Source organism: Barbus barbus (assembly GCF_936440315.1).
Source record: "Barbus barbus genome assembly, chromosome: 25".
In the NCBI taxonomy this organism is placed as follows: domain Eukaryota; kingdom Metazoa; phylum Chordata; class Actinopteri; order Cypriniformes; family Cyprinidae; genus Barbus; species Barbus barbus.
The window spans coordinates 14,366,874-14,377,934 of record NC_136753.1 but is presented as its reverse complement, the minus strand read 5'-3'; the positions used below and the strand labels follow the sequence as shown (position 1 = coordinate 14,377,934).

Genomic DNA, 11,061 nt, shown 5'->3' with positions numbered 1-11,061 from the left:
AACAACTAAAATGTATCAGAATGTAGAACATAATGACTTGACCATTCATTTTCATGAGTACAGAATCAGTACATGCTCGTTTGAGCTAGTAATAATGCTTGATGTCATTATTACTTGCTGAAACGAACATGGAATGTATCTTCACTCATGAAAATGAATTGTCAAATTTATATTTACAACTGTTAATTCTGAAAAAACATGATAAAGCTCTGCCCATGATCAGGCAAAGAAAAATGAAAGTACACATTATACATTTGTGACCAAAAATCTGTGTAGTCACAATTCTGTTCACATCTCTAGCACATTTAACTTATTACTGTGTATATTTATTTCCCCAAATTTCCCTCGTATGTTCATGATTAATTGATAGTCTTCAATATGAGAATCAGATTTATTTCAAATATCAATTTTATTCTAAATATCACAAACTTACTTTTTTTTTTTTTTTTGAAAGCCAATGATTACTTAGTGTATATAAAAAAACTTACTGCTGCTAAAAGTCAAATGTATCCTGGACTATGTTTGGCACTACTTACAAAAACAAAGCACCTGAAGGTTACTGTATATTATGACAGCACACAAACAAGTAATGGCTGATTATTTTGGGTGCAATTTTTGGCTTCATTAATTTCCTAAAGCATAGAAAAGGCTTTTAATAATGATTCCTTTGTAACTGTTCTTGTAAATTCTCTTTGAGAATTTGGGTTTGGAATGAAAACATGCCTTTATTTGACACAGTCACGTGACACTTCACCACGCTCCTGGTCTACTGGCAACAGAACTCCTTGCACTGGTCCCTGAGGTCCCGCCGACCTCTGAACTTTTGTGTGCTCCTGCACGGTTGGCCGTGAGCTCTTCTATGGAGGACAGCTCCAAGTCACTCTCTTCATCAGACAGCTAGAAGACATGTATATTACAAAGCTTTTCAGTCTAATGCCGAAGGCAATGTTCAAAAACAAATTATATTTCTGCTGCAAGATTTTAACAGCAATGGAAATGGCTTGAGAATATATGAGATATGTGAGAATGTGTTTTCTTTTTATTTATTTTTACCGCTCTCTGTTTTACAATGGCAGGGTGAGGGGAGGGGCTGGGGGGCATTACTCTAGACCCGCCCACAGGCTTTTTGATTGGTGTGCTTAGCTGTCTTTCCAAACTTCTTGTCAATGTTTGGACAACAGAACCTGCAATCAAAAAGCATTCATGTTAAATGATTAATAATCTAAGACTTAACTATTTTTAAAATTAAAATGTCTACATCCCACAGGAAGTTGGAAGTTTTAGAGTTTCAGAAATATCTAACTATAGAGTTTTTTATTCTATGCTGCAGGGATGATGTAACTTTGTAGGCCAAAACCCAGAAACCCTGAAGAATTTACTTAATAGCTATTGAAGTCAAGTAGCCACACTCTGTTTATAGTCTAGGTTTAGCTTTTACGATTCTATTTAGGGTTCAAATTTACTAAAAATTGTGTTCATTTGTGAAGATTATCATGATGAACAAATAATGTAAGAACCATAAACTTTTGTTAGTCACAGATCTTATTTTCTGCAATAATCTGCAATAATTGATTGGATTTTTTGTATAGGGAACCAGGGTGATGCTAACTTCCGAGTTCACCTACAAAAATATGTCCTCACTTCAGGACTCTATATTGGCAAAACGATGAGAGAGCTGTGAACATATTTATATTAAATATATTCAGTATTCAGACTAGTTCCGAAGGGAGGAATTCAAATAAATAAACATACAAGACTTTGGCATTTGCTTACCATGTGAATTGGGACTTTTGTGAAGTTTGTGTGTGTCAGAAGCCTCTGACAGTTCACTGTCTGTCCAATCAGGCTCAGCTGTTGGGTTCAGCAGTGATCCTGATTGGACAAGGCGCACAGAGGGGGAAGGCTTGCCCCGTGAGCTGGTATAGGCACTGTCCTCAACTGACTCATCCTCATCTGAACTGAAATGTGGTGTGCTAACAAGAAAAAATATACTCCTTAAAAAACATACTTAAGGTAATATTAAGTATAGTTAAAAGCAGCTCAACCTATCAACTTTCTATTTCATGTATTAATTTTCATATTACTCTGAATTTGTACTAATTATAAAAGAAAGTATACCCGTTCTTTTTTTGCTGTGTTTTTGGAGTCTGATTCTGAGGTGCATTGGTGCGTGGGGTGGGTGTTGGAATAAGTGCTTGTGGCTGCTGGCTCTTGGCCCTCTGAATGGATGACTTTGAGCCCTCCCTGGATCGGAGACCTTTTTCCTTCACTAGGGTTGAATTTTTCTTTCCCCTTAAAACAACTGTATAAGAATGTCTGATCTTGGTTCAGAATAGTGGCAACCAAATGGAACTGATTTGAAAGCAGATAAGTTAGATGTGCGAGTATAGGTAGTGTGGAGGCATGATAAATAACACATTTGCCTACCCTGTTTTAAAGTGCTAGGTGTTAATTTCCGCTGGCTGTTCTGTAGGCATTTCACTCGCCTAATGACCTCACGTGCCAGGTTGTCTCTTTGGTCCTGAAGGTCTGGCTGCTGTCTGTATCTCTGCAGCCGCTGACCAGTCAACAGAGCACTCAGACTCTTAAAAGTTTGCTTAGAGATACCCTTGGTACCCTGCCAAAACATCATCACTTCAATGTTCACTTCACATCACATCAATACTGTCGAATGACATAAATTCATGCATCCACAGTCCAAAATTAACTAATTATTTTTTGTTGCAACTGTTGTTGCATGAGTCTCAACAGATGTGTTCTTTAGTTTAGTAGTTGGATTGTACAGTATGTCAATGATCAGACTAACATTCCTACAGTTTAACTTAAATCATGCTGTTTCCTAAATAACTCATTGTTTAATTTAGCATTGTATGCCTTAAATGTTAATATCGATGCTTGTTTTAGTCAATCTGTACCTTCCGCAGTCCCATATTCTCCAGTTTTTCCTCCAGTGATTCTTCTAGAATGGGTCTGGATGCTTTCATCAGCTCTGACTTTCCTTTATGTAACTTTAGAACCTTCCACTGGGGTTCATCTGAATCCTCCATGCCTGAAGGTGCATGCAAATTTTGTTTGAATAATATACATCATGGCATGATTGGTGTGTGCATGTATGAACTGTGGTTAAAAACTACTGAACCACACACTCTCTTCATCTTCCTCCTCTGGTTCCTCGGGAGAATCTTCGGCTTTTTGCAAAACCACTGGAGCTACCAAATGAGAGACAAAAATGGGTCCAACCACATTCAATTCGATTCTAAGCAATAATATTTTATTTAATCAAGCAATGAGTAAGTCCATATACGACAGCTATAATTTATTACCTGAGACTGACAGCTTTTTAATCTGTGATGAAGCATCAGTTAGAAAGATGATTAGTGTTCAAGAATCAAGACATCAGCAGATCATTTTGCAATAACTACAATCACTTAATCTAACTAAGTGTTAATGTATGAGTTAAAGGTGAACTGTGCCATTTTTAACATACTTACAAAAATAAAATAAAAAATAACAGCACAGCTTAATAAGAGACAACTATAGGTTTATAGGTTCTCCAAAGAGTGTAAACACTGGTGCTTCTTTTTACAGGATGGCTTGCAATAAAGTTCTTAGCATGTGACTGACAAAGCAGATGGTATGTGAGGCGAAGGGCTAGTAGCACTGTTCGGGGACTCTGTAAACATTATTTTTGCGATTCTGTTTGGTGCCTCTAGTGGCCCTTTACTATATAAGGTAACATTTTCTGACAAGAGCATAGTTTTATAGCTGACTTTCATCCACTGTTTGCAATTGTGAAGTAAATAACCAACCTTCTCCTCCTGAGATTTGATGAGTCTGTCCTTCTGGTTCAGCTGAGAAGAGAGAGAGACAACCTGCTGCTGTAGTTTCTGCAGACTGGAGCCAGAGTTCTTCTCCACAGACAAGGCCTTCACAAGCCTGGTATTCTCACTCTTCAGCTGTAACACACACATACAAATCACAGACATGATGAGAGTATGTTGCCCATTATGGGTGTGCAGCGGAGCCAATATCTGTAGCAATCTTAAAATTATTTATATCTGCATTCAAATACATTCAGGAAATCATCAGGGCTTAAATCAGAGGTTTGCCAAATTACGTAATAAGTCCGTTTTAAATGTAATTTTGTTACCTTCATAGTACTTATTTAAAAAATAAGCTTTGTATAACTCATAAAATTATATTTTTATTAGAATTCTAACATTTCTTTTAACATCTTTTAATAATAAAAAAAAAAAACTTAATATTAAATTAACCAAATGTTAAATACACTCATAATGCTGGGAGAGTGCAATGCTAGAAAGACTTGCCTCCTCTTTCTCCTGTCGGTGTCTATTCTGTGCTTCCTGAAATTTCTTCTTCCATTCAGTTTTCTAAATGACAAAAATGGAGATGAATAATATTTTGAGAAACTGGTAAATATACAGAAAGTGAGTAAACCGCAAAATATGCAAGCACTCTGTGAACTAAAAAGTCTCATATATGCAAATGTATTTATATATTTGTATATATTGTTGTTTATAAAGTAATTTAAGAACCCAGAACCAAATTTACAACCAAATATTATAAATGTAGTTTGACCCTTACATCAGTTTTCAGTGACAAGCAGTGACACCATGGCAACAGAAAATTCAGTGTGATGCACAGCGTGGCACAGTAACAGATGATCAGATTCAGAACATATTTCCTGTTTAATACACAGCTGTTGAAAGTAGGATTTTGGACCAGATTTTTTTTGAACCCTCACCTTCCTGGCCATTTTCTCTTTCAGCTCTCTCTCTCTGTTTTCTCTCAGTTCTTTCTCAGAGTCACTCTCTTCTTGTAAAGTGATATTATTAGCCACACCCACCTCTTTGTTCTGCAACACTAGCAGTTTCTATAGATGGAACGATGACAAAAAATATAGAATATTATTACAATGACATACAAAAACATACCCCCAGTAGCTCATCTATTGGCTGCCTGGCAGATATACATACCAGAGGATCTGTCTCCATCTACTGGTGACAGTTAAAAATAATCATTTTTAAACCAATGTATACTCACAGCCTCTATGGATGAGCTCTTGCTTGCCATGTCTTTAGACTCCTGAAGAAATAACTGTCTCAGCTCTCCCATTTCCTGCTGAGATTTTCTTCTCTCTTCCTCTTTCCATCTCTCCAGTGCTTCCTTCTCTGACTGATCTCTCCTTCGCTGATCCTCTTGTTCCTGGAACACATCTGAATTAATTGATACATGTGACCCTGGACCACAAAATCTTGAAAATTGAAATTAAGCTTTCCATTGATGTATAGTTTGTTAGGATAGGACAATATTTGGCTGAGATACAACTATTTGAAAATCTGGAATCTGAGGGTGTAAAAAAAATCTAAATATTGAGAAAATTGCCTTTAAAGTTGTCAAAATGAAGTTCTTAGCAATGCATATTACTAATCAAAAATTAAGTTTTGATATATTTACAGTAGGACATTTACAAAATATCTTCATGGAACATGATCTTTACGTAATATCCTAATGATTTTTGGCATAAAAGAAAAATTGATCATTTTGACCCATACAATGTATTGTTGGCTATTGTTACAAATATACCTGTGCTACTTATGATTGGTTTTGTGCTCCAATGTCACATATTTTCTCTTACTTAAACTGGTATTTCATATGGAGTCTAAGGAGTCTTTGTCATATATGTCGAAAAGGTGATGTAAAAATTAGATCTTTCAATGCTTTTGCACTTGATCACACAACTTTTGCGTTCCCCTAGAAACTTTGCATTTGTGTTCATAAAAGTACTGTATTCCTGCAAGAAACCATATGTGTGCTTTTTAAAAGCATTGAAATATATTTTTTTCCCATTTCAAATTATTTTGATCATCAGTTTTGTGATGGCATTTAAAAGATTTGCAAGCAAACAAAATGTTTATAGGAGAACGCAAAGTGTTTGTGATAATTTTCGCAATTGAATGCAAGTTCAAGGGAACACACAAGCACTGGAATATTATCAATATTATCATTAACATGTACGGGCTTAGAATTACTAGAGATGGTGATGGAAAAATTAGGTGGCAGGAAAAATTTCAATGCTTTTGGTTTCACTCGCGAAACTTTTGTGTTCCCCCAATAAACGCAAATAATTTATAGTCTCCATACCGTTTCAATATATGTAAAAGACCAGCTTGGAAATTCTGCTTGATAATAGTAAGGGTGGGTAAATGAAAGCTATACCTTTAAGTATAAGGCCTATTGAACTGACTATAAACAATCAAACACACAACAATTTCAGTAAGTATCAAATACTGGAAATAGACACAGAAAGAAATAGAGTAATTAGAGTAAGAATTTTAGCGCTGTATGGGATGCTGGATCTTGATTTAAACAAACTCACCTGCTGACGCCTCAAACTTTCTGTTTCTTTCTCTGCCTGTAGCTGCATTTCCGTCAGTCTTAGTTTCTCCTTCAGCTCTTCTATCCTATCTTCCATCTCTTCTACCTTCCGCTTCTTTTGTCTCTCTGAGACATGCACATGCACAAGCAGTGATATTGAGTTATTAAACAATTATTTTCAACCACATCATTAATTAAATTCAAGTGAATTGCTAGATCACCTATATCTGAAATTGTATTAAACTTAGTTAAAAAAAATAACACCAACCTGAATCTGTAACTTCGGGATGTCGTCTCTGAACATGTGCTTGTAAATAAGAGTAGTTGACAAATGATTTTTCACAGAACTGGCACTGTCATGAATAAAAAGGCATCAAAATATTAGAACTGGTTTTATGATAACTCAAGGTCACCGAGCAGCCAGTAGTTCATTCTGTGCCAATTTTACAATATCTACTTAATTGTGGAAGTATATTAATGTTTCTTAAGTTGCATATTACATATCACATTATGTTACCAGACTAGCCTTCAGTTAGCATTGGTTAGCAAAATACCAGCTTAGCCTACTAGCTTAGTATAATGATAGCTCAATAAGAAAAGTTATTTTTATTATAGAACATGTTATCACACTATATTGTTAAGGTATTGATGGAGGGGAATAGGATTCTGTGGGAGGGATTGAAACTGGCAGCCCACTCAAAAAACAACAACAACATTAGCCTACAGGTTCAAAACGCTACCATTCAAAAGTTTGGGGTTGGTAAGATTTTTCATTTATTTAAAAAAAATAAAATAAAAGAGTAATGCTTTCATTATGCACAGACACATTAAATGGATGAAAAGTAACAGTAAAAATTATATTTCAAATAAATGCTGTTCTATTGAACTCTATTCATTAAATAATCCAATATTATTATAATCCATTAAAGTCAGTTTCCAATATTGTTTTCTTTTTTTTTTAACATTGATAATATCACGTGACACTGAAGACTAGAGTAATTTAGCTTTGCCATCACAGGAATAAATTACATTTATTTTAAATTGTAATACTTTCTGCAATATTCCTGTTTTTAATATAGATTTGATCAAATAAATGCAAGAGGCTTCGAAAACACACAAAAACCATCCAGACCCCAAATGTTTGAACAGTATGTATGAGTGTGCGGTTTTAAAAGAGTTTCAAAAGTTCTACATTTTTAAGAAAACCACCTTGTGATAATTATTAGCACTGGCCTGCAGGAGGAGCTGTTGAGTGGCGATCATTTTTTTTCTCCTTCGATTCTCCTGTTTGGCTTCCTGCAAATTTTTTTCAAGTTCTGCTCGTTGCTCTTCTCCTCGCTGGACCAGAGAGAGCGCCGCCTGCAGACGCTCCTCCAGTCCTGTCATCTGAGAGCTCAGCAAGTCCTGGCAGTGCAGCAGGTACTCAGTGCTCAGCTGAGACATACGAAGCAGTTTGATCAAAGAAGGGTCAGCAGGTCCTCGACAGTTTGGGCACCTCTCGCCCTCCACGGCACAGAACGTTACGGTCGTAATGAAATTCTGAAGCACATCAACATCCATGTCTCGCTCAACACGTTCCACGTCAAGGGCAGAGAGACGCCTCCAGTCTATGGGCTCAGTTCGTGAGCGGAAGCGGAAGGGCTGAAGCAGGTGTGCTGGATTCCAGGCCGGTGTGGTGGACAGAGCACTGTAGGGCTCACCAGGGGAGAACTGGCCCAACATAGTGAAAGGTTTGAGATAGAGAGGTGAATGGATGTGGTGATTCCTAAACAGAGGCTGAGTGGGGAGAGAAAACACAATATTTTTAGTTTAGCTATGACAATCAAATCAGCATATCTAAATGATCATGAAACACTAAAGACTTGAGTATTGGCTTCTGAAAATTCAGCATTGCCATCCAGGAATTAATTACATTTTAAAATATGTTAAACCATGTTAAAAATGTATTTTAAATTGTAAAATTATTTCACAACAATTCATAGCAATTTATACATTTTAAAGCTAAAAGCAGACAATTTAGTTGTATTTTTTTTACAAAAAAGCAACCCCCCCCCCCCCCCCCCCCCCTCCCGTTCTAATGGAATTGCTAAGTGAAAGAAATATATTAATGTAGATTAGATGGCAGACAACATATCAGAATCAGAATCAGAATGAGCTTTATTGGCCAAGTATGTTTACACATACAAGGAATTTGTTGTAGAGACAGAAGCTCCACAGTGCAACAGCACAGGACACAGATAATAAAATAATAATATACAAATATCCAAATAGGCAATGTACAAAGCAGCAAAAACACAATTAGTTTTCATATTGTGAAAGTCAAAGAGTCCATCTCTATGACAACAACTAAAAGCCATTGTCAGCGCCCACTCTTGCACTATTGTTTTTAGGACTGTCATTTCAACGAAAAGCTTTCCAAATTGTCAACAATAAAATGTGTGCATTTCTTATCATATTTTCTGTGCAGTAGTACACAGACTACAATATACATTAGCATGCATGCATGGTAAGTCCATCAGCCATAAGAACAGAACCAAATATAAATCTGTTTAGTGAGTGTTGTGTATGAAAGAGATCTCATATTTCTTAAAGACCGATTTTCTTAATAACAGTCAAATACAAGTATTTTTACCTGAAAATGCACTTGGTAAGGGTTCATCTTGTTCTGATATGAATCAGTGGGGTCTGAACTGAGCTTAATGCCTTTTTAGTTTACATATCAAGAGTAAACTGTCTCTTTGCGACTTAAACTAAACCCGTCACACTACCTGGCTAATTTCACTTCCCATGTTTCTAGACAACCAGCCACACCTGTAATTCTGACTGCACAATCTCAACAGTTTACCAGGCAAATTTTGTGCATCAGTAATATAAACATTTTCTCAGGGTCTTAATGACTGATTGACCAACTAACTGAATTAATTCCCACCAGAATAAGCATCCACGTCTCTTAATATTAGGAATTAAAGTATCATTTTTTGTGTCTTACTATTATGTATGTGTGTATGTAGGCCTATGTATGAGCAATAAAGTATTTTGGTTAGAAAATAATTAGATCAACCTCTGTGTATAATCAAGATGCAAGATGCAGTTTATTGTCATGTGATTAAAATAAACAAAGAAACAAAACCATAGAGGACCGCTTTAAACATTAATGAAAATAATCATATATGTTGACCTTTTTTAATAAAAATTAATGTTTTGTTCGGGTCAAATACAACCCCAAGAAAACTTCGTCAAGATGTTCATGGTTCAAAATTCATGATATTAATGGAAAAAAAAAATCACCATGAAGTTTGAAATCGTTTTGGAAAATAATGTGTTAGCAGTGTGTGCAAACAAAGTATATTAGCACTTTTTACTTCACTTAACATATTTAACGTTAGTCCGAGTTAATAAAACAATCCAAAAATGGTTTAAACGTTTAACACGCACTAACTCGAGATATGATTTAAACCTGCTTTTTAAAAGATTGCTCCCATTTATAATATCTAATGTCGTCATTGATCCATCTGTAGCCTTGTTAATAACCGTACAGCGGTATTAAAAACGATACCAATATAACTAGCGTGCATTAAAAAGTTACCAGTTATTTCTGCGATCAACGGTTGACAACACCGATACACTACACAAAAGTAACGTCTAGTAGTTTAGTTTATAGTTATTATAAAATAGATTTCAGACACTTACCTTTGTCTTGATTACAAAAGTTAATAATAACAATAATAAGTTAAAAGCTTCAAGCTACAAACTGAAAGGAGAACTTAACAGCTGGCTACTGTTGCTGATGGGAGGGGCTAAGAGAGAAGCGTTTCTTGTTGCCATGGTGACTACTGACTCGTGACCACAGGTGCCAAAACTAAAGATAAGAGAGAAGAGGCAGTTTTCAGGAAAATTGTGGATTGATTGCGTGTGTATGTTTAGCGTCCTATATCGTGATATATCTTTGTAAAAGATATAAGTAAACAAGAGTACAGAATAAAGTTGTTGTTTTTTTTGTATTCCTTGTGCCCTATAAAAATAAAAATTAAATTAAATTACATTACATTCAATTCAATTAAAAACGAATAGAGATTAAATTGTAAACTTGAACTTACAAAACAATACGGAAACCATGCAACAATGCAACTGAACACATGATGGCGCCACAATTTAGCCTAGTACACGTCTTGGATGGTGGCAAGTTTTCCTTGTATTTTAACCCTAAATTTCTATGTTGATATAATTTTAACATAATTATAATTAGGGTGGGGGATAATTAGGGAAATGCAGAATATTTTCTCGTCATTGACCGTGACCGACCAACTAAACAAGAAAGCAATCAAATAAATAATTACAAAATATAATAAATAAATAAATAAATAAATATAGCCTAATAAATATGATATTATAATATTAAATAAATATAATAAATATGATGGTGGTTACAATATGCAATCAACTGGTATTTAAAATACCGTATGAAACTACATTTAATGGTTTTAAAACGATAAGCTAGCAGCAAAACAATAATAAACACAAAGCAATTTATGAATGTGCAGGAATGGACAAAGGAAAACGTGTCAGGTTAGGTATGTAACCCTGGTTCCCTGAAGGGAACAAGACGCTGCGTCGAAAACGTTAGGGGAACGCTTTCAGCGTGACCGTGCTCTGAACCAGTGT

General features: G+C 35.5%; 1 protein-coding gene across 1 annotated transcript; it reads right to left on the bottom strand.

The window, feature by feature from the left end:
- Positions 1 to 378: 378 nt before the first annotated feature.
- On the bottom strand, positions 379 to 10,191 carry LOC306844867 (cilium assembly protein DZIP1L-like). The gene is made up of 16 exons (XM_079377287.1): positions 10,090 to 10,191; positions 7,609 to 8,175; positions 6,668 to 6,752; positions 6,401 to 6,525; positions 5,065 to 5,226; positions 4,766 to 4,894; positions 4,329 to 4,391; positions 3,810 to 3,956; positions 3,324 to 3,345; positions 3,147 to 3,209; positions 2,916 to 3,049; positions 2,428 to 2,617; positions 2,119 to 2,302; positions 1,774 to 1,973; positions 1,054 to 1,184; positions 379 to 897 (listed from the first exon to the last, which is right to left on the bottom strand). Exons 2-16 carry the CDS (start codon positions 8,119 to 8,121, stop codon positions 751 to 753), a joined length of 2,295 nt encoding a protein of 764 aa, XP_079233413.1. The 5' UTR covers positions 8,122 to 8,175; positions 10,090 to 10,191; the 3' UTR covers positions 379 to 750.
- Between the last annotated feature and the right edge of the window lie 870 nt (positions 10,192 to 11,061).